We start from the raw sequence: 24,708 nt of genomic DNA on the forward strand, positions 1-24,708 counted from the left end.
ATGGATGCGGTGATACCAAACAATTGTGTTTTTTTTCTATTAAGGGGAAAGTGGACAAAAGAGGGATTTTTTAACCACTATTTTTTACACTTTTTTTTTCTTACTATTTTAATTTTTTTACAGACTTTTTATATTCCTTTAGGGGACTTGAACCCATGATTGTATGATTGCTATGTTAATACACTGCAGTACGCTATTGCTTTTGATCAAATGCCACGGTAGGCCCAGACGCCAGGGATTGGCAATGGGTTGCCATTGCAACCTTTTGACCCACTGCGATGGTGTCAGGGGGAGTGCGCTCCTTCTGTAAACCCTTTGCAATGCCAAAACCAACTTGCATTGCGGCATGCAAATGATTATCAACAAAAGGGATCAGTGTTCTCACCGATCCCTTTTGTTGAGGTGAGAGGCCAGCTGTCAGTCACAGCTAGCTCCTACTGCAAGTACCAGCTCCTCTGGACGTAAACTTATATCATATAGCATTAAAGGTGTTGTCCCGTGAAAGCAAGTGGTTCTATACACTTCTGTATGGCCATATTAATGCACTTTGTAATATACATTGTGCATTAATTATGAGCCATACAGAAGTTATTCACTTACCTGCTCCGTTGCTGGCGTCCCCGTCGCCATGGATCCGTCTGATTCTGATGTCTTCTTGCTTTTTTAGACGCGCTTGCGCTGTGCGGTCTTCTCCCCTTCTGCTCTGTCCGGCACGAGTGGCGTTCTGGCTCCGCCCCCTTCTACACGCCATCGCTTAGCTCCGCCCCGTCACGTGTGCCGATTCCAGCCAATCAGGAGGCTGGAATCAGCAATGGACCGCACAGAGCCCACGGTGCACCATGGGAAAGGACCCGCGGTGCATCGTGGGTGAAGATCCCGGCGGCCATCTTGGTGAAGGAAGAAGAAGGAAGACGTCGCAGAGCGGGGATTCGGGTAAGTAATATGTATTTTTTTTTTTTTAACACATCCCTTGGGGTTGTCCTGCGCCGAACGAGGGGCCTATGGGAAAAAAAAACCCGTATCGGCGCGAGACAACCCCTTTAAGGGGTTAAATAAACACACATGGTAGCTTATTCTGCAAAAGTCCCTTGAAAGTGCGGCTGCGATTCTAATTTTATAATGAAAACACTGCAGCTTTCCAATATACGTTATGTTTATGTTCCTTGCCATTTTTAAGATCTGTGTTTGCTGTCAGTGGATAGCAATATTTTGTTCCAGGCAGAGGCACCATCTCTAGATTTAAGTTTACGAACAATTTAATTTGTTAAGTCTTTGAAATGGGATATGAAACCAAAAACCAAGGCTGATGTGCCTACAATACTAGTGTAATTGCTCTTAGGTTATACTGCCACCCTGTGGTCAGAAGGGAAGTAGTATTTTTGATCACCTTTCCTACTTGATATCATTCTGTGTAGTGTATATATTCAGAAGAGACGCTCCTCATCAGCTGATCGGTGGGGGACCTGCCAAAGCTGCCAATCAAAGGTTTCTTTTTTTTCTAGACAACATATACAAAAATCACATTTTCTGCTGATTAATTGGAAAACCACAATGCCTGATAAACAAAGTGATACATGTCTGTAGGTCAGATACTGATATGCGCTCATTACCAGCATTTACTGGGAGCTGCAGAAGGGTGATAATCAGTCATAATAAATGACATCTGTTTTTTCTTAAGGACACTGTAAAAAATCCTTTATTTTTTTAGACTATCCAGAGATTTCTGGAAGACTGACAACCTTGGGGCTTAGTCTGAAGATAGATTGTAAAGTGTAGGTGGATAGGCAACCATAACACTGGGGCTATACATAATACCTATACTCATGGTCAAGAACAAACCCTCCCCTAGAAATTGTCGGAATCCAATGAAACTTTCTCTGTGTGATTGTAACGTTGATATAAGTGATTACAAGATCAGAGCAAAAGGAGAATTTATTGCGAAAAACTGACCCCTTGTAGGGAGGCTCTAGCACCCTGTTGTACCGCCTCTAGCTTGGATACAAGATGTGATACGGGCGAGCATGGAGGCTCTAGTACCCTGTTGTACCGCCTCTAGCTTGGATACAAGATGTGATACGGGCGGTCATGAAGGCTCTAGTACCCTGTTGTACAGCCTCTAGCTTGGATACAAGATGTGATACGGGCGGGCATGGAGGCTCTAGTACCCTGTTGTACCGTCTTCAGCTTGGATGGAAGATGTGATACGGGCGGCATGGAGGCATACAGGTCCTGCATGGTATCCTGCGGCATATCTTGCTGTAACTGATCCTCTAGATCATGCAAACTCGTATGCTATCGAAGTTGGGGTCCCAGATGGTCCCCTACATGCTTCCAAAATGCCTCTTGGAAGCCCCCATGAGAGGAACACATGTGGCTGCAGGATGTCCTGAACATATCGCTGAGCTGCCATTGTCCCTCATACCACTACTACAATGAAACAGTTGGAGCTGCTCGTGTTTGTCAGACGATCCTCTCTAGTGGTGGATCCATACATCCACTGGTCCTAACACCTCCTAACGTCTGGCCAGAATGACACAGGTAGGGAACAATTCATCGATATGAACACCCAGCTTCTCGCATTCCAGTTTTGCGCCCCTCTTAGACTCTGGTAACGGGGTGACATCTCTTCTCTGCGTTGTAGAGGCATCTAGTGGTCAACCAGCTTCACACAAGTGGAAGAAGAGGTCACTGCACACAAGGAGCCTCTGAAAACCACTTTTCGGGCTTCAGGTGACAAGACTGCTCTGGACACTGCAGCCTCTTTGTTGGTGAAACAGCTCTGCAGTTTCTGTCGGATGCTGCTGGGGACACCTGGTGGCTGGGTCACAGCACTGCACTCTGCAGATCAGTCTCTCTCAGAAACATACTGTCCAACCACTTTCTGTCCAGGTTGGAATTCCTTCCTCAGGAAGAGACTCTACAATTACAGTGGCATCTAGTGGCCAGAAGTAGCACTGCAGGCATATAGAATTACATTACAGTGATAAACAGTGCACAATCATACATACAGTCTGTGGAGTAAAGTGATATAAATATTATGTTAACTTTACAGGTCAGTATGATAATCACAACACTAAATGAACGGAGGTTTTATGTTTTACTATTTTTGCACAATACAAGCCCCCCCCTTATGTGTCACCACATTCCAAGACCAGAGTATTTTTATTTTTCCCTTGACAGTGCTGTATGAGGGCTTGTTTTTGCAGGATGACTTGTAGTTCTTATTGGAACAATTATGAGGTCAAAAAGAAAATAGCCTTATATTTTCATCCTGTGTATTCTGCCTGTCATGGCATAGTGGCCTTCAGCTTGCATTAGTTAACTACACCTTTTCCACTGTAGCTAAGCTGCTGCCATAAAGTTACTAGTGTCTCCTCACAGTCACTATATGTGTGCACACATTCACTTTTTCTGGAGGCTGGCCCCACTTACCATACATACACAGCTGAGGGAACTCTTAATGTTTGCTGGTAACTCCTGATCCAAAGAACTATAAGATAGCTCTGACTTGCTTTCTCTATGAGGCTTTGCTCCGTGTAACGATCCTTTTAACAGGTCCATGTCTGCAGTGTAGCCTCTTGTAGGCGTAGTCCTCTGGGTCTGCAGCATGGCTTTCTGCAGACTATCACTATCATCTTGTGTCTACCGAAACTATGGGTGGAGACGTGGGTATGTCCCCCCCCCCATATTACTCAACCTGGACAACCCATGTCTCCACCCTTTCTTCTGGTGGAGACAAGATGCACCAGTACCTACTCCCAGCAGTACTTCCCGTGTCCAGCAGTAACTCATGCAGCAGTACCTCAGCTGCACAAGGGACTCCCTGCACTTTCCCAGCTTTCAGTGAGCTTAATCTACTGAAGGCTGCTATCTCCAAACCAGCCGTATTTGGCACATAGTCCCTATGGCATGCGGTCCCTTCTCTCAGCAGCCACACAGCTTCATTTCTTGCGGGCACCAGCAGATTCTCTGCCTGCTGTGCAGCACCCAGTTTTCAGGACCTTGCTGGGAGAAGGAACCTCTCACTGCAGTGCCTAGTAAGTAACAGAACCTTCGCTCATCTGAACAGAGGGTTCTGGTCCATGTGCAGCTCAGAGCCACTGCTGACTGTAAGGAGGAAAGCAAGTAGAGATTCCCCTTTACAAAGTCACACTTGCCGACTTTTGAGCAATAAAAATAAGCTGGGGCTAATTTTTTAACATAAGGACACTTCCTTTTTGTGCTCAGCCATGCCATTTGTATACATCCGCAGTAATAGTCCCCCTCAGTGACCCCTCCCACAGTAATTGTATGCCTTTAATTAATAGTCAGATACCAGTTCTACATAGTAATTTAATTACCTTCAGTGATCAAGGGTGACATCTCCTCTGATTGGTTACATATGTTTTTTGTTTTTGTTCTCTCTGGGCCCAGATGGCCATGAAGCTTTTTTGGAGCCACAATGCCAATAGCACTCTCAGTATCCCCCATAGTAACAGTACCTCCTGTGTAGCCCCACAAAGTAAAAGTGCCCCCTCAATGGCCCTGCTTAGTTATAACGACCCCTCTGTGACTGCACAAAGTAATAGTGCCCTCTCTGTGGCCTCACTTATAGTGACCCTTCTGTGGGCCCACTTAGTTATAGTGTGCTCTCTGTGGCCTTACAAAGTGTTAGTACTCCATCTGTGATGTAACTTAGTTACAGTGTTCCCTTCTGTGGCTCCCCTGAGTTATAGTGACCCCTTGTGGCTCCACTTATAGTGTTTCTACTCCACTTAGTACTATGATCTAAGTACTATGTGCCTTTACTGTAGATCAAAGTAGTTAGTAGGTGGGAGACGCAGTGAAGGAGGGGTAGACAGGATAGTGGTATGCCCAGGATAGTGGAACAGCTGCCCAAATCCGGATCCAGGACAGTTTGGGCTCATGTCTCAAGTGGACCTATGGTGAAGCTATATTAATAGGTAGTTTTGCCATATGGTCCAAAGTGGTAGTTGAAGTCAGACAGAGAGTTAAGTGTGATAACTTCTGACAAGTGCGTGGTGCAGTAACCCAGTAGGGTTAGCTGGTGCTAGAGCTGGCATTGGGCATATGCTCTTGTTACATGCATCTTACATGCAACTGGCGCTGTGGGCAACATGTCTGTGATAGCTAGGAACAATTGAAAGGCCAAATCAGTCAAGACTACGAATGGTGTTATGAGCAACATGCTTGAGACAGTTTGGTATAAAGAAGCCACCAACCAAGCAGCAAGTGAATTGGAAGAATTGTGAGGATTGAGCTGAGCAATCACCTAAGTACCATGCTACTCACCAGTTTGTTGTAACACAATGACTCTGCGGAGAAGAGTGATCATTTGTTGTTTTGACTATCACTGAAGTATAAAGACTGTCCCTAACGGCCCCACACACATTAGTGTTTAGATGTTTGAACCCACTGATAATTCCGGGATCGAAGGACTGTCTAATGTGCATGGGGAACTCAACTATCTCCCAACAGATGATGTTGGGGGAAAGAAAGATTTTAGAATTTTCATCATCCGATCGTTTTGCTGTTTCTGGCTCCAGTGTAACTATCAAAACACAGGAACAACCCGGCTAAGCCAAACATTCATATGTATGGAGGAACCAGGGGAAACAGCTTTCAGCCGAATCTGCATTCAACCTACAGTTGGTGAGGGTGTATGAACATGGCTAAACCAGGCAGTTGACTCCATTCCCAGTGTTGGCCGGTTAGATTTGTTGAATACAGGACTACGACGGTAACAAGACGGCATCCGCTACGCTTAGAAGAATGCAGGTTTCATCACCAACATAGAAAAGGGTTCTTTACTGTTAGAGAAGTTAGACTGTGGAACTCTCTGCCTGAGGACGTAGTGATGGCAAAATCCATAGAGGAGTTTAAAAGGGGACTTGATGTCTTTCCGGAGAGGAAGGATATTATAGGCTATAAATCTAAGGTTATTTGCTAATCTGCGTATACAGGCAGGTAGGAAATATTAGGGGTTGATCCAGGGAACAGTTTGATTGCCATTAGGGAGTCGGGAAGGAATTTTTTTTTTCCCCAAAAGGGCTAATTGGCTTCTGCTCTTGGTTTTTTTTTGCCTTCCTCTGGATCAACAAAACAGGAGGCTAAACAGGCTGGACTAGATGGACATTGTCTTCATTCAGCCTTACGAACTATGTTACTATGTTACTATGTAAAATGTTCAAACTTTCCTTGTCTCATGTGTGTTCATTACACAACTACCCATGAGGTCTCACCCAACACCCCAGCACACTTCACACTGTACACTCTTTTGTATGCATTGCTCTTACTCTCTTCAGGCCCTGATTTCAGAATGCGATGCTAATATCTATCGGCATACATATGTAGCAATGTTTAACTTGACTTGGTTTAACATATTATCATAACTTTCTGTAACACAGTTTCAATTGTATTAAATAGCTTTTCATGAGTTCAGATAATAGTAGCTTTTGAATGGCTTAAGATAAAACATTTTGCTGGAAGTTAGCACGGTCAAGTTAAACTTTGCTACATCTGTAGCAGTGGATGATCCCATTGTCATGTCATATAATGAAATAACCTCCCGTTACACAACATCCGTTGTTCCATCTTAGAAACACATAGGTTTTTATTATTCTAAAATATAATTTTGGACATTTAAAAGTGCAACAGTTAACGCATCTGTGGAGTACATCACAGTCAAAACACATATAACAAAGGCAGTGATACAGCTTAACATAATTGTTTTGGCAGTATTTAAGGACTATATTGTAATAAAATATACAGATTGATGTATAACATCATATTAGCTTACGTCCTTCATATCAAAGTAGGACTGTTTTTTTTTTTTACACAAAACCCATTAAAAAAAGGATCTTTTCCTGCAAAATATGGGATTTTAACATGATAAAAGAATATGGCAGTATTTCTTTCATCGCAACAACAAATAACAATTATAATAGCTGGTGGAATGTACAATGAAGTCACAACCCAAACGCTGATACACAAAAATACATTTGGTCCTTTTTACTGGTTCCTTGAACCATTTTTCCAGTTTCTATTGTATATCAGCTGGATTGTGTTCTAACAACCTGTAGTCATATGCGGTTAATGGTTAGAAGGGGCAATTTAATAGGTAATTAACTGCAAACCTTTATACAATCAATTGGAGAAAACATTCCCATATGTGCAAGATGTATAGCATTGTTCCTCTTGATGAAAAGTTTTAAGGTAGCACAAAATATCTTTCAGTTAAATTCCTTTATTTCAGCAGACTGCAACCCTAAAGTTTTGATAATCCGGCATAGAATTATAAAACAATTTAGAAGTTCAGAAGAGGCAGAATAATTTAGGTAACCAATTGAGACTCCTCCATTAATAAGACCTTATTTTATTGAGGTGGCCTTAAAAAGGTTGTCCGAAACTCCAAATTGGCATTTATTCATCTGTTTATGGTGCACTGAACAAATTTCCAATTTACTAAAGTTCTGAGCCTTTGCGGCTCAGTATATGGGTATATCAGCAAATACATCAGTTTTAGATGAAGTGCACATACACCGATGTTCTTCAGTCTGCATCAATGCATGTGGATGAAGGAACAGCCCTATAAGATTGATGTAGTTCCTAATATACCCATACAATGGGCGGCAAAGACTCATGTGGGTCTGAGTAGGTGACATCAGCTGGCTTTGTTGAGTTTTACAGCAGCATCCTGTGACCATAGTCCTGATTGCGAAAGCACTTTTGCAAAAGTGAGCACAATGGAAACATGTTCAGTGCTGCAAAAAGTTGAATAGATGCCAATTTTTGATCTAGGACAACCTTTATAAGGTGGCCATAAACATTCAATAGATCTTGGCCAAATGCTCGTTCAGTGACAGTTATGCCTCCCGACCTCCCCATACACATGAACACTCAAATTGTTCAGAATGTGGAGAGGGGAGTACAATAAGCTACTGCCATACACTTCTGGCAGTGGCTTATATACTTTAGGATCTTGTATCTTGAAATTTGACAGAATATTGGTCAAACATAAAATACATACTAGATGTGTGGTCGGTCATACTGAATTCCACAAGTCCGGCCAGCCTTAGTCATGTATGGCCACCTTTATTGGAGGTTGTTTAGTTTGACATGTATATATTTTTCTATGACTATTCCAATAAACAAAAACATTTTATACACCAGCACTTACGGGGCCACATTAATGCTAGACTAGAGGAATTTTAACAGAGGTTGCTTTTAGCATATGTCGGGAACAATAAAAAAATAATACTGATAGCGGTAATTCATTCGAAGAGTTTGTCTTGTTCTATTTTTAAGAACCAAAATACATTTTTGAAAATTGTCCTCATAGTTTAAAAAAAACACATATTTTGAAATTGTAGAAAAGTTTTCTTTCCAATAGCCTCTTGATTAACAGAACTATGAAGGCTGACAGGTTCCACTCAGATTTTCTTTTCAAAGAGGACCTGTCATGTCCTCGTGGGGGCAGGCTGAATAGTTAGTTCTTCAGCCATGGGCCAGCTGACTCTTTCGTACTTCTTTTTTTTGGTTCCGTCTGTCCCCCCATATTGACGTTGGCTCTTGGCGCTTTGAATCAGTCAAGTTGGCTGTCTCTTCTATTCACTGTCAATGGGTAATGTCAGGTTTCTTCCACCCACTGATAGCGAGCAGAGGAGATTGGCCGATTGACAGATTAGGGTTCAATAGAGGTCAATGTAGGGCAAATCGAGGTGAACAGAAAAAAAAGAATAGATGCGGTAGAGTCACCAGGGACAAGGCTAATGCAGCCGAATGATCAGAGGGCGTGACAGGTCCTTTTTCAATACACTTGGGGATTTAGGCAATATTTGTAAAACTTTTGAGCCAAATTTTTTAATAGTTACAGAAGAAGCAAGATGGAATATGGATATATTTTGCTTTTTTCTAGGACAAGGAGATAAAGTTCATCTAGATGGAGATTTGCAACCTACTGTACATAGCTCTGTAATAGTGATGAGCAAACTTTTCAAAAAAAGTTGGGTTTGGCTGATTTACAAAATTTAAACAAAACTTCAGTTAGGTCCGAATTAGTTCAAACTGAAACTGAACTTCACCAATACCCCTAAAGAAGGTGGTGGTATGTGGCAGATTCCAATTTTAGTGGGTTAGGCCTAGACGGACCGCCCAAATTTCGGGTTTGCACCAAACCAAACATTTAGTAAGTTCACCCCAAAACAGGGTTCAGCTGTTTTACAGTAACTATGCTCGTGTATTGCTATACCAGTTAATATAGATGTATGTTTAATAGAGAAAATTCCAGTCCTCCTTAAAAAAAAATTACACTTATCAATATAGTTAGGGGTTTAAAAAATATATTAAGCTAGGACAAATCACAATCTATTACGTTTTGTCTGATCTATGGAGACTAGTGGTCAATACTTTTTCTGCTAAATCAAAAGTCAGTTCTGTTACATATTATTCTGCTTACACCGTTATTTAATCTGTAAGAAGTACCATATTAATGCACGAAAAATACTCCCAGCTTCCTGTTAGTTAAGGTAGTCCTTAAAGTCAGTCGAATTAGAAATAATAGTTTTTGATGATTTACAAAATTCATCTAGTATTAATACTGATAAATGTGTTACTTGCACAAAACAACATTTTAGATGGTGCCGATGGCTAGCGGAGTTTAGACTCCTCCCCGTTCTGTCTACATTTGCCTCTTTGAAGAAATGTATATGTTCTGAGATGTCTTCAGTCCCTTTAAGTGGTTTGAAAAGTCTTTGACAATTGTATAACAGCAGCTCCTGGTACAAAATATAGCACATAAAATTCCCGAGTGGTCTCCTGTAGTTAGTCCAAATAATACGTCCATCTCTTCATTATTTACATACATACATTGATGAAATTCAGCTGCAGGTTGATGTCTGTTGGAGTCAACAATGCCCTTGAAGTACAAAGCTACTGTTTTCAGGTCCGTCCACAAATGTAAAAAATATATATATAGGAAAAATATACTGAGATGCTAAGATGTACCGTTTGATAAATGTACTGGGAAGAGTTTAGAATTGCGGCCTCCATAACAGGCGAGAATTCCTTGTTGATACCGATGCTCTTCGCGTACGGTTGGCAAGGCAAATTTTGCTCAATCTCATGTTGTCCATTGCAACGAAAGTGGTTTTCTGCATAAAAAATAGAATCCCAGGACTTCACAGCCTTTCCTGTATTATTTCATCATGTGGTTAGTAACATCATTGAGAGATATGTATCTTAAAGGAAACTGTCCTCAACAAGATCTGATGAATCTATACCAATGTCATCCATCATCTCAATGTCTTCGATGGTCTCGTCCTCTCTCTTGATACATGTGGAGCTGCTGGATCCTGTTTCAATTGCACTTTCGTCAGATGTTTGGGAGCTGGAAATGAAAAGTGAAGATATTAATGTTTGATAAATGAAGCGGAAAAAGTGGGAAGTGCTTTCATGGAACTATACGAATCTATATCATAAAGAGTTAATTCACGGAGTATCGATTTTTCTAAGTTATGTTCTAGACACGTGTTCTCCAACTCCAGTCCTCAGGGACCGCCAACAGGTCAGGTCTTCAGGATTTCCTCAGTATTGCCCAGGTGATATACTTATTGTCGGTCCTCAGACATTGCCACAGGTGTTCTCACCATAAGATATCCTGAAAACATGACTTGTTGGGGGTCCCTGAAGACTGGAGTTGGGGACCTCTGTTCTAGACACTTGATTCTTAGGGTTGATTTTACCCATAGGTATAGTAGGCCTCTGCCTATGGGCGGTTCTGGGGGAAGCACCCCTTGGTGATGGGAGAATTTATATGCAAATTCACAGAACTGTCTGTATTCCTGTGCAATATTTATTTATGTCTTAATTAGGCTCATACAGCAAGATGGTGACAGAAAATATATAGTTTTTAAAGAGATTTTATTTTTTTAAATTTGGTATCATCATAATTGTACCGATCCATAAATTAAAGTTATCATGTCATTTTTGCTGCAGTGTGTACACCATAAAAACAATACCCCCAAAGATGGTGAAATTGCATTTTTTTCCACTTCGCTCCCCTTTGAAAGATTTAAAAAAATTTCAGTACATGGAAAAAACAACTCATCTTGCAAGAAACCAAGCCCTTTAGACTGCTAAGTCGATGGAAAAATAAGCATGAACAAATATGCGATATTGCGCTCGTCCGTGAGAAGTAAGCCTTTGGCTGCCTGTCCACAGGTGAAGCGATATCCCACGGCAGATCTCTGCCGCGGGAGCCACCGCCGGGGATCAGGGATTGCTGACGGTTCTCCGCACTGAGCCTATCTGACAGATAGGTTCACCGCAGAGAATTGCGGCAAATCGCAGCATGCTACGATTTGAATCCCACGAACGGAGAATCGCTATGATTCTCCGCTCATAGATGCTCATAGATGCGCTTTCCATAGCAACCCTATGGAAAGCTTCAGACAGCATGATTCGCTAGCGACTTATCACCGGTGGAATCACGCCCGTGGACATGCAGCCTTAAGGGGTTAAGGTGATGGACTATTTTGTTGTCCCTGCAGTGCCAGACAATTCTGCCTACACAGTACTAACATGTAAATCCAGTACTGTACTATTGATGATGGTGCAAGATTAATGAGATATTCTTACACAGATGATGCTGATATATGACACACAGTATCATCTTCATTGCAGTGCCTTATTCTGTAGCATTGAAGATAATTAGCAAGTGTCGTTTAGGTCACTCGCTACTTGTCTTTTCATATCAAGTAATGCTCTGTCAAGATATCCACCTACTGATGCCTAATTGTTTGACATCTTGTGTATATATTACACAGTTATCTGCTAATCATAAATAGAGATGAGCAAGCATACTTGCTAAGGGCAATTGCTCGAGCGAGCATTGCCCTTAGCGAGTACCTGCCCGCTCGAGAGACAAGGTTCGGGTGCCGTCACGGGGGAGCGGTGAGTAGTGGCAGTCAGCAAGGGGAGCGGGGGGAGAGAGGGAAAGAGAGATCTCCCCTCTGTTCCTCCCCGCTCTCCCCCGCCGCTCCCTGCCCACCGCCGGCACCCAAACCTTTTCTCTCAAGCGGGCAGGTACTCGCTAAGGGCAATGCTCGCTCGATTAATTGCCCTTTGCGAGTATGCTCGTTCATCACTAGTCATAAACTGATACATTAAGATACAACATAAAAACTTGTTTTACATCCAAGTGTCTACATGTTCATAATCATCCATACCTGTGCCTGTTTCTCTTGCCAGATTCATCCTCTGACACTGGGTCAATATCTGGCAGAGGGATGATGTAGCCGCTGTCAGCGCTAAGTCTCTGCTCGTCGAAGCCGCTTTCTCGGTCCTTCATTTTGTGCTCATTCTTGTAGGTCACTCCGATGTATGAATTGTCACTATCACTTCTCATGCGAGTGACGGCAGGATGGTCACTTTTTAAGAAGTCATGAAGAACTTTCTCATAACACTGCAAATGATTAAAAAGCACACATTAATTTTATGGAACCTCCATATCAGCCAGTAATTGAACTGAGTACAGAATCAACTTCTTAAGATCTCCATACACTGAAGACGAGAGTTGATGAAAATGGACGATATCAACCAAAGCAATCATTTGTTGGATGAAATGTATCAATCCCGTCAGCTGATTAATGGCAGCCCAACCTCTTTTGGAAAGAAGTTGGCCACATCTGAAATTTTTTGCTCTATAATCTAGATCTTTTATCCACAAACGATTTTTCCTGTTTCTTGAAAAAATCTCTTGTCCCTCACCCAGTGTCATTGAAAATGTACAGCTAGTTTAAACAACTGTGGTGGTCAGGAAGAACTAAAATGTGTAGGATTGCGTCAGCAAAGTAATGAATCATTCAACAGTTGCTCGACCATCATCCTAGTTCTATGTAATATGTATGGACGCCTTAACACCAAAAGGCATTACTCAACTATTAACCCTTTGCAATCCAATTTTGAATTCAGGGTTTCCTAGGGGGCTTTCTCTTTCTGCCATTATACAATGGCACCATCTGCTGCCTAGAGCCAGTACTGCGGTGTGGGACATGCTGTAGAGGCCCCTGACAACAGAGCAGCTAGTAATCTACAGTAAGAATACCCTGCCGGACATTTTCCGACATCGGAGCTGTACAGCCTTCAATCAGAATGTCTTTAGACGTCAGACAGTGAATTGCAAAAAGGTTAAGGCTTGCATCTCCTTCTTGAACTCTTCCCCTTTTCCTATCAATGAGTACAGAGGCTAGGATAGTGCATTTTTGAAGTTGGGAAGTCCCATGGATTTCAGCAATGCCCCGACTACAATCTATTAAGAATGGGTGACAGTATATAACAGCAGTTGTGTACATCAGCCGTGTTGTCTTTCATTTGGCTGAGCTTGGATTGTCTTCCCTCACGATAAGGTTTTCTGGAAGTGTCCTGCAGCCAACAACCATGTAATGGAAGTAACATGCCCATTCCAAGCCTATATTTACATAGTGCCATGAGATCAGTAGCAGCTTACAATGCTGTTAAATGGCCAGGGCAATTGAACTATTACTTTAGGTTATGCAGGCCAAGTCTTTATGGTTGAGTTACATCATACTGCAACTTGACAGTGATGCTGCATTGAGACATATAGGTTACACACAATACATTTCTACAGCCCAAGACATTGCTGAAAGGCTGATATGACACTTTAATGTGCACTTGTAGTTATCATCTAGCATTGGGCTAATGCAACGATCAGGTGTGATATTGGTGAACTAAATAACTTGTGGCAACCAGATATCTACTGTCTATGGCTAAACTGAGAAGTCATGTTTTGCTAGTTTGGTCTAGCACTGAGTTTATATAATGTTCATAGTAACATACAACACACCCAAAGCATTATAATATGGTTATTCAGAAGAAAATTACAGTGGTTTTAAAATTATACAACTCCGACCACCAAAGTTGGCAAGATAGACCATGTTTACATCTGCGTCGAAAGCTCCGTGTGGAGCCTGCGGTGCAGATTCTGAACAAAATAATGGATAAAATAGCACAGTATGCTGCATTATTTTGTCCAAGAGATTCCAGAGGGCAGGAAGAATGCCTTACGGACCCTGTTATAGTCAATGGGGTTTACTTAGAGACGTTAGCTTATATCATGGGATGGATCTAGCATTTAATTATTTTACTCCCATGATAGAACAGGAAAGCCAAACACTGGTGTGTACTCAACCTTAATATGTTTCCCTTGCGTTGGTAGAAACATAGAAAACTGACCGAAAAAGCCCCCTGGTCCATCTGGTCTACGCGTATATAACTTCCATTTTATTTCTCTCTTACAACAGATCTCTGCCTATTTCAGGTTTGAATTAACTTATTGTTATTTTTCCAACTAAGTTTGCTGGAAGTTTGTTCCAAGCATCTGCTACTCTTTCAGTGAAATAATATTTTTTGACATTGCTTCTGATCTTTCCCCAAAGGATCTCAAATTGTGCCCCCTTGTTCTTGTGTTTAGCTTCCTAATAAGAACACTTCTTAGAATCTTATTGATACTTTCAATATATACTTATACATAAAGGTACCCATCATATCCTCCCTCTTTCTTCTTCCTGTAACACCTATAAAAGGTACTCATCACATCCCCCTCTCCCTTCCCTTCTCCTGATGTGTATATATGTGTTTCCATCATGTCCCCCTCTCCCTTCTATCCTCCTGCACCATATATAAAGGTTTCCATCATGTCTCTCCTCTCCTCTCTCTTCTCTCCCCCTGTAACATATATAAAGGTTTCCATCATGTCCCCCTCTCGCTTCTCTCCTCCAGTAACATATATAAAGGTTTCCATCATGCTCCCCCTCTCCCTTCTCTCCTCCTGTAACATATATAAAGGTTTCCATCTTGTCCCCCTGTCCCTTCTCTCCTCCTGTAACATATATAAAGGTTTCCATCATGCCCCTCATCTCCCTTTTCTCCTCCTGTAACATATATAAAGGTTTCCATCATGTCCCCCCTTTCCTTTCTCTTCTCCTGTAACATATATAAAGGTTTCCATCATGTCCTTCTCTCCTCCTGTAACATATATAAAGGTTTCCATTATGTCCTCCCTCTCCCTTCTCTCCATCTGTAACATATATAAAGGTTTCCATCATGTCCTTCTCTCTTGTAACATATATAAAGGTTTCCATCATGTTCTCTCCCTTCTTTCCATCTGTAACATATATAAAGGTTTCAATCATGCCCCTCTTCTCTCCTTTCTCCTCCTGTAACATATATAAAGGTTTCCATCATGTCCCCCCTTTCCTTTCTCTTCTCCTGTAACATATATAAAGGTTTCCATCATGTCCTTCTCTCCCCCAGTAACATATATAAAGGTTTCCATTATGTCCTCCCTCTCCCTTCTCTCCATCTGTAACATATATAAAGGTTTCCATCATGTCCTTCTCTCTTGTAACATATATAAAGGTTTCCATCATGTTCTCTCCCTTCTCTCCATCTGTAACATATATAAAGGTTTCAATCATGCCCCTCTTCTCCCTTTTCTCCTCCTGTAACATATATAAAGGTTTCCATCCTGTTTCCCCGTCTCCCTTCTTTCCTCTAGACTACAGAAATTAAGTTCTTTATGTTTTTCCTGATACGTTTTTCTTTTGAGACCTTCCATCATTTTTGTACCCTATCTTTGGACTTGTTCTTACATATCAATGTTTTTCTGTAGGTGAGATATCCAGAACTGAACACAGTATTTCAGATATGGTCTCACTTAATCTCTATACAGCGGGATCACAATCTCCCTCTTTCTACTGGTTATGCCTTTAGCTATGCAGCCGAGCATCCTACTTGGTGCAATGTAGCATATGAAAAACATTATCCATAGGACATATTAGTACCTTTTTGTATTCTCCAGGAAGGAGGCTTTCAGCGATTTTACTCAAATGATAGAAAGAGGGTCTTTTCTCTGGCTCACTGTTCCAGCACTTCACCATAATGTCATACCTATAGAAACAGAGCGACGATATAATGAAATGGATCATTTATCAACAAGACAATCAGCTGCCAGCCTGGTATTCAGTAGACGTCCATATACTTACACTTCATGAGTTGCATGATCAGGTTTTGCCATTCTGTAGCCACTTTTTATCTTGTTATAGAAGGTAGAGTCTACAACCATTCCTGGGTATGGGGTACCACCTACAAGTATGACAGCTTGTTAAGAAATAGAAAACACATAGAACAATTGCCCTTCTAACATGGGTCACTTTGAATAAATTCAGCAACTTCTCAACAACTTCTAAGCCAACATGTATCATCCTTATTTACTTACCAAGAGAGAATATTTCCCAAAGCAGGATACCGAATGACCACACATCACTCAGAGTTGTGTAGAGATTATCGAAGATACTTTCCGGTGCCATCCACTTCACCGGGAGGAACGTCTACACAGGAGAAGAAATCATAAACTTAATTCACCCAACTGTTTTCCACACAAGACTTCCAACTTTATGACTAGATCCAGTAAACTTTGGGAGTGGTTCTACATTAGCGTCCCAGTGTAGCAACTGATTTAGGGTTTGAAGATGGATGAATGTAATTTACTGTACTTTGAACTGCATGTACACCAGTCATTTCTGCTCTAAAATGAAGTGTGGTGGTAGTAATTATAATGTTCCCTCTATGCTACATTGTAAATGATGGGTAGATTTGATACGTACACTGCCCTTTGATACATAATTGGAATCATGCATAATGTCTCTGGCTAGACCAAAGTCACAGATCTTCACAATTTTCCCTTGAGCAAGTAGGACATTGCGAGCTGCCAAATCACGGTGTACGCACTGTGGGGGGATAAACAAAATACAGCGAGATTAGGGTTTTTAGAAGGTACATGGGACATAGAGGAATTTACTGTGTAAACTGTACGTACATTCTTAGATGCTAAAAACTCCATGCCGCGGGCAACCTGGTATGTGAAACTGAGCAAATCCAGGAGAGTCAGTCCTTCAAATCCATCATCTGACAGAAGGTTCTTTACTTCTGTTGGAAAAAATGCAAGAAATGGCATAAATGTTTTGTACATTTATCTATCTATCTAGCCATCTGTGATGAAAATATATGATGACTGTATATATATATATATATATATATATATATATATATATATATATATATATATATATATATATATATAGATTTGATACCTACAAGGTTAACTTGGTCTTAACTAGTAGGCTCTTCACACTGGCCAAGATCTTTTAGGGCAGGAAAAGAGCTCTGTGAGGGGTAATCTCACCTTTGGAGAAGGTTCCATATGTGTCACCTAAAGCTGGCTCAGAGAAAGCCAGATGAAGATGGGACAAACATTAAAGGAGACGACAAGCAGATGGGCCTCCGTTTGACCATGGTGAACATCCCCCATGCTAGTAAGGGGGAATACAGGACAATGAACTGTTTAATAGTCATTGTATTCACCCCTTATAACTTCATTGTCCAATCCTAACATAGGGATTTGCTTAATGAACTAATAGGCAGCTCTGCCAACTGAGCCAGAGACTGAGAACTTTAAACTATGTGTAGGAAAATAGGAAAGTGTCATTTTTGATGTGGGCAGCACCATTTTCTACATTTTCTATCCACCCTCAGGAAGGCAAAAACTTTAGAACGACTGTAAGTTCTAATTTTCTGTATATTTCTCCCTTTTGTTTTCCGACCCAGAACTGTGGCGGTAACAAGAGGGCATCCACTACGTCTAGAAGAAAGCAGGTTTCATCACCAACATAGAAAAGGGTTCTTTACTGTAAGAGCAGTGAGACTGTGGAACTCTCTGCCTGAGGATGTGGTGATGGCAAAATCCATAGAGGAGTTTAAGAGGGAACTTGATGTCTTTCTGGAGCGGAAGGATATTACAGGATATAAATATCAGGCGACAGGCGGGTTGTGGATCTGGGTATACAAGCAGCTTCATCTGGATCGACAAGGTGGTTAAACAGACTGAACTACATGGACACTGTCTTCATTCGGCCTTACATACTATGTTACTATGACCTGTTTTACATTTAGTGTATGTCGATTTTTATTTTGTCTTTTTTTTTTTTTTAAGCACTGTATTTTTGTATTAAAGCTTAAAATCTTTGATAAGTGCAGACATTTATGAGCCTTTGGTGGTATTAACCCTTTGATTGCTGGAGAACAGCATGAGTATGTGTATGCAGGTCCCTTGGCCTTTTCCAGGGGTAGTGACAACCAGAGTTTGGGATGTATGGATTGTGTTTGAGTATGATATATGCTCAATTGGCAGCCTGAGTAGGAGGTGTACACAAGATCGAGTGGTTGAGATAGATCAACCCCTAGTGTACTCGAGGCACATGTTGTGAGAGTGCATACGTGACATATTTATTATTTTAAATTTAGGGCTTGCTCACATTTGGAGCCTGCATCACTGATTTCCTTGAAAATCTTGGACAAAACAGCGCTGTATGTAGCACTATTTTACCCAGGAAGATGTTGGATTGCATAACAACAGCTGAACAGAGCCCATTACAGTCAGTGGGTTCCTTCCAGCGCCATTCGAGTCTGGCATGTGCTGCATCTGGCACTTCTGTTTTTGCCATTGTTCGGCAGCTAAACAATGGATTAGAAAGTGAACAAGACTTTAGCCTTTTCTGATCTTCTATATCAGAATTTACCTGAGATGGGCTTTTTCTTGTAAGATGCAGGTCGGTCATACAGAGATCTCTGAATGTCAGAATATTTGGATGCCTCATTCATCTCCAGCATAGGAACATATTGGGTGGTTTCTGCCTGCTTCATGTCCATATAGTCACCATTGTTTTCAAAAGATAAAATCACATAGCTGAAATGTAAAGAAATAAGTTTTGAAATTCACAAGTTGATGGAAATGGACGATTTCAACCAAAACGCTCATTCATCGAATGAAATTTAACAACAAATGGTCATTTAAGCTGACCAATGACAGACCAGCAACTATTTAGGAACAGGAGGCCATATTTTAAATTTTTAGCTAATATTGAGATTAAAAAATTTTTTTAGTTCTTATGAAAGATCTTTCATCTATGAATAATTTTTAATTGAAAGAACGTTTACAGAAAGATCATTAATCCCTCATCAGGTGTCACTGAACATATATATGGCCAGACTGTAATGGTCAATATGGACTAAAATGTGTATAGCTGCATCAACAAAATGATCATTCGCCAGGCAATAGTTTGTTTTTTTACATCTACCTTCTTCTCATATGTTGGACCACCTTTAGGTATACAAAGTCCCATAGAACAAGAGGGGCCTATTCCGATTTATTAGGTTACACACATTCAATGTTAGATAATTTAACATTCAATGCAGTGTATATTTGTTGGTATATAAGCCAAAAAACCACAATCCAGAGATGAGCTCTCCTATTATATTAATAGGGTGTAGATTACTTCTTACCTCCTTGTGCTCTCGTCAACTGGGTTCAGGCCAAAGATATCAAGATCTTTCTTTGGCTTCTCTGGGTGTCGACTTTGGAAATTATCCCGATTCTTGTGCAGATAATTCACCAGATCTCCATAAAAGCAGTATTCAGTGATAATATAAATAGGTCCTGGAAAATAATGAGCAGCACATTTTAGATATCGCTTGTATTTGGATAACATGAATGACTGGGGAAGACAACATGCCTATGGTTTGAACACTGCATCAGTGTTCAGGGGGTTTGATTTTTTATATCTTGAAAAGTCATCAAACAGAATTGGGGACCTTGATAGGCTTCCCAGACCTACAGGAGAAATAGGCAACATAATGGGGGGGCAGCTAGGGTAAGGAGGGGAAAGTAAGTAGCATCGGCAAGTAAGTAGTACGTTCCTTCTGGGCAACAAATTGTTGATGGGTCAAGTCCTAGATCAGCCATCCAACCACTGTGTACCATTAAAAGTCATGTACCATGCAGGTTAGGCTGAGCAATATGGAAATAAGCTAAGGCACCATCAGTAACCCTGTGTCAGGATCCAAACCATTGATGAGGCTGCCCATATACATGAGATAGCTTTTGACTGAACGCTCTCCCTATCCCTTCATACACATAAATGATTGTCTATTTACACGCAGTGAGAACTCATTCTGCAGTTGCTTTGTTTAAATGAGTTGATACGAAACAATTAGCGACTATTGAATGATTTGTCATTCAATAACCTGTCAGTTCTTGCGTTAACATGGGACAACTATTATTCAAAGTCACTTGTGTTTGGGTGATTTCTGGACCGATTTGTTCCATGTAAAGCCACCCTTAGTTGATAGTCCAGTCTCACCGAAATTAGCAGGTTCGGCCGATCTATATTTAATGTGTATGACCATCCTAATAAGAAACAATGTAGTATTTGTCTAAGTAAAACATCATTACCTGACTTAGTGCAGGCTCCAAGCAAGTTCACTATGTTCAGATGAGCGCCAAGATGTGTCATTATCTTCAGTTCAGACATAAGAGCTTGTTTCTCACTTGATCTAGCGGTGGCTATTGAGAAAGGTACAAATCAGTGCATGTAGGCCAAACCAGAAGTATAAAATAGATAGATAGATAGATAGATAGATAGATAGATAGATAGATAGATAGATAGATAGATAGATAGATATGAGATAGATAGATAGATATGAGATAGATAGCTAGATATGAGATAGATAGCTAGATATGAGATAGATAGATAGATAGATAGATATGAGATAGATAGATAGATATGAGATAGATAGATAGATAGATATGAGATAGATAGATAGATATGAGATAGATAGATAGATAGATAGATATGAGATAGATAGATAGATATGAGATAGATAGATAGATATGAGATAGATAGATAGATATGAGATAGATAGATATGAGATAGATAGATAGATAGATAGATAGATAGATAGATAGATAGATAGATAGATAGATAGATAGGAGATGGATAGATAGATATGAGATAGATAGATAGATATGAGATATATAGATAGATAGATATGAGATAGATAGATAGATAGATAGATAGATGGATAGATAGATATGAGATGGATAGATAGATAGATATGAGATATATAGATAGATAGATATGAGATAGATAGATAGATAGATAGATAGATAGATAGATAGATAGATAGATAGATAGATAGATAGATAGGAGATAGATAGATAGATAGATAGATAGATAGATAGATAGATAGATAGATAGATAGATAGGAGATAGATAGATAGATAGATAGATAGATAGGAGATAGATAGATAGCTAGGAGATAGATAGATAGATAGATAGATAGATAGATAGATAGATAGATAGATAGATAGATAGATAGATAGATAGATAGATAGATAGGAGATAGATAGGAGATAGATAGATAGGAGATAGATAGATAGATAGGAGATAGTTAACCTACGTTTCAACATTTTTACAGCGACTTTCATTACAGGCTGCGAACGGCTTAGTCCATATGCAGTGCCTTCCACTACTTTGCCAAAGGCTCCAGATCCGAGGATTCGACCTGCACAATGCCAAATTAAATGAATGAATTCATAAAAGAATATCACAGAACGTTATTAAAAGATCTAGAAAGTTATGGATTTCAAGCATATTCTACTATCAGTGAGCTCTCTTACCGAGAACAAGTCCATCTCTTTGAAATTCCCACCGTGAATCATAGGGCAGTTGCATTGGGTCTACATAGATATACTCGTGACCATCAGGGCTTATAGACTCTATGACTCGCCATCTAATTTCATACCTTGGTTTCTGAAAATAAAAGATATTTAATTTAATTTAACGTAGCAACAAGAAATATATATTATTGCATTTTATGACTTTCACAATAGATAAGGTACTTTTACGCGGGCTGATAGTCACCTGAGTGATTGCTCAAAAGAATGGTTACGGTCAGCTGTTGTCCCATGTAAACACAGGATCTGACAGGGCAAGTAAACGATTCTTGATCATTTGTCAGAGTCTCTTGGTTTTCAAAACCAAAGGACTGTAGACCTGTGTAAACAGGCAGTCGTTTATCTATGAACGACTGCCTGTTCACTCTGAGTGGAGGAGGAAGGCAGGAAGAGATCTCTGGCAGTCTCCATCTCCATTCAGTTAGTGATCATTGCTCCTTTGTGAAACTGGAGGATTGATAATCATTGGGATGGCTATCCTGTTGAAAAGTACCCATATATAGATAGATATTCGGTTAGGTATAGGGGATGCAAAGGTAGCAATTGCTCCTGGTGTCTGGGTTGAGAAGACACCAGTATAGTAAGAAGCATATAGTTTTTGGCAGCCATTAAGGCCCATAAACTTTATGCTACACCGTTGTTATGATACTGTAATCAAATATATGGATGAAATCATCTGTGTTCTTACCTGTTTCCATATGACGACAAGGACTATGAGCGAGACGATGACTATCACTAGTAATACTAGTACTGCGGCTGCTACGGTTAGTTCTGAGCGTAGAGCTTTGAAAAAGAAGAATTAATAGATTAGCCACCATAGAAGTTGCCACCATATCATTCTTGCTTTTCCAGAATGGAACACATACTAGAATGTAACATATATGTAGGTATTAGAGATGAGCGAGTATACTCGCTAAGGCAAACTACTCGAGCGAGTAGTGCCTTATTCGAGTACCTGCCCGCTCGTCTCTAAAGATTCGGCTGCCGGAAGGGTGCGGGGAGCGGCGGGGGAGAAAGGGGAGGAACGGAGGGGAGATCTCTTTCTTACTCTCCCCCCTCCCCCTGCTCCCTCTTCCTCACTACCGCAACTCACCGTTCTCCCCCGCCGGCACCCGAATCTTTAGAGACGAGCGGGCAGGTGCTCGAATAAGGCACTACTCGCTCGAGTAGTTTGCCTTAGCGAGTATGCTCGCTCATCTCTAGTAGGTATGGTTATATTAGTTCTATATCATGTCTAGCAGAGGTGGATTCTGTATTACAGATCAAGCCAGGAATGTGTATATTAAACACCAGTCTATGATAGCCTCTCTGCTAATAGTAATTGGTAGACAACTTACAAGGTGCAACCAACTTCAGCTCCCTTGTAACAGCAGCGAGATCGTTCTTTGCTATACAGCGAATAGCTACCGTCTCTTCCACTTTCTTGAAGGTTACTTGGCTCTTTATTAAATTGTCATGGTCCTGATGAGTCTCCATGCTAATCTCTGAACCATTGGTTACCAGAATGGACCAGGAGGAATCATTATTGCACCTGCAATACACAATAAATGAATTGTCACAAACGTGTAGTTCTACCTAAAGGCTTTGTACACCTTTGGGGGCATTTTTTACTTAAATGGATGTATTTTTGGCTGAAAAGCATTTTTGCAGTACGGTTTTATTAAAAATGTTGCGCTATTTGGCTTCTGCAGTTTCTATATATCACTGTATATAGCAAGCTGCAGAATGCTGTCCATAGTGAAATCTGTCTGTGAGCTTGTCTTATTGCTCACTCTGCAACCCCTATGACTCCGCTCCTGAACAAACTTAGAAGAGAAAGAGCGAAAGACTGGAAATTGAGCTTACTATTAGTGAACAGACTTCTGCAGCCTGCTATATATGTGATGCATTGAAGCTGCAGAATTCAATCAATGCAGCCATCTGTAAAGATAGCTCCTCCCCCAGTGGCCCCGAAGGTATCCATAGACTTTAATGATAACATAAATGCCACTGACCCAATCTGTAAAAAATATGAATATTCACCTTTTTATATCTTTGCAGACCAGCCATTCCACGTCAGGAACAGGCATCCCCTTAGCCAAACATTCTACAGCCTGTTGACCCGTCGATCCATGGTGATCATCCGCCAATTGCAATATCAATGCCGGGACTAGAACATTTTAAAAATAATAAAAAATATTATTTTAGTTTTAGTTTAATCTATACAAAAAAATCATCTATGTCATTCATGTTTTTATAGTCACCTTTAATTTGCAATTCGAATGAGTAGGTTTTAATTTCGGCATCATTCTGAGCTACGAGTGTGTAGAGGCCGCTGTCTTCTTCCTTGGCCCGTATGAGTTGCAACATGGTTATATATCTGTGTAAAGCAAAAATACATTTGAAATGGAATGAAATCAAAGTATATTACAATGTGATAGATTATACATTTATAATACCAGCTTCGAGCCCATGGGAATTGTTAGTCAAGATTGGGACCTCAGCATAAGGCAAAGTGGGGCAGGCTAAGAAACACTGATATAATGTAAGTCAATTAGGAACCTTCACAATTAGTGTTGAGCGAACCAAACTCGATGAACTCTGCTTCAGGTAGAACTTTGCTAAAGGTTCGGTTTGGCACAAACCTGAACAAAACTTATAGCAAAGTTCTACTTGAAACAGGGTTCTGCTGGTCTGGTCAACACTAGTCCTAAACACTAGTGTATACCACTGTCTAAGAACCATAATAGCCCTACATAATACCCTCAGAGCGCTACACTGAACTTTCATGGCTTTGCTCGAACTGATTTGAACTGAACAAAACTTTTTGCAAAAGTTTACCAAACGGGCCAGACCGAACATTTGAAAAGTTTGCTCTTCACTATTCACAGTAAAGTACAGTTACCGCGTTTCCCTGAAAATAAGACAGTGTCTTATATTAATTTTTGTTCAAAAAGGTTTAACTTTTTTACATGTATAGCTGCCTGGACACTATTTAAATTGACTTTTTAAATTAACTGTTAGCAGGGCTTAATTTTGGAGTAGGGCTTATATTTTAAGCATCCTCAAAAAGCCTG

The 24,708-nt window shown here is 40.6% G+C and overlaps 1 protein-coding gene across 2 annotated transcripts in view; it reads right to left on the bottom strand.

Moving 5' to 3' along the window:
• Positions 1–6,583: 6,583 nt before the first annotated feature.
• Positions 6,584–24,708, bottom strand: part of PDGFRA (platelet derived growth factor receptor alpha) — a 40,210-nt gene continuing 22,085 nt past the window's right edge. For both annotated transcript variants that reach the window (XM_066573075.1, XM_066573073.1), the window contains exons 8-23: positions 23,896–24,011; positions 23,675–23,801; positions 22,990–23,183; positions 22,341–22,435; positions 21,596–21,728; positions 21,376–21,480; positions 20,369–20,479; positions 19,420–19,573; positions 18,657–18,823; positions 16,898–17,007; positions 16,686–16,808; positions 16,298–16,409; positions 16,065–16,164; positions 15,864–15,969; positions 12,228–12,463; positions 6,584–10,387 (exon numbers count right to left, since the gene is read on the bottom strand). In XM_066573075.1, the coding sequence (XP_066429172.1) occupies positions 10,240–10,387; positions 12,228–12,463; positions 15,864–15,969; positions 16,065–16,164; positions 16,298–16,409; positions 16,686–16,808; positions 16,898–17,007; positions 18,657–18,823; positions 19,420–19,573; positions 20,369–20,479; positions 21,376–21,480; positions 21,596–21,728; positions 22,341–22,435; positions 22,990–23,183; positions 23,675–23,801; positions 23,896–24,011 (2,137 nt within the window). In that variant the 3' untranslated portion in view covers positions 6,584–10,239. The remainder of the gene's footprint in view (positions 10,388–12,227; positions 12,464–15,863; positions 15,970–16,064; positions 16,165–16,297; positions 16,410–16,685; positions 16,809–16,897; positions 17,008–18,656; positions 18,824–19,419; positions 19,574–20,368; positions 20,480–21,375; positions 21,481–21,595; positions 21,729–22,340; positions 22,436–22,989; positions 23,184–23,674; positions 23,802–23,895; positions 24,012–24,708) is intronic.

This window comes from Eleutherodactylus coqui, chromosome 7 (genome assembly GCF_035609145.1).
Source record: "Eleutherodactylus coqui strain aEleCoq1 chromosome 7, aEleCoq1.hap1, whole genome shotgun sequence".
NCBI classification, from domain to species: Eukaryota; Metazoa; Chordata; class Amphibia; order Anura; family Eleutherodactylidae; genus Eleutherodactylus; species Eleutherodactylus coqui.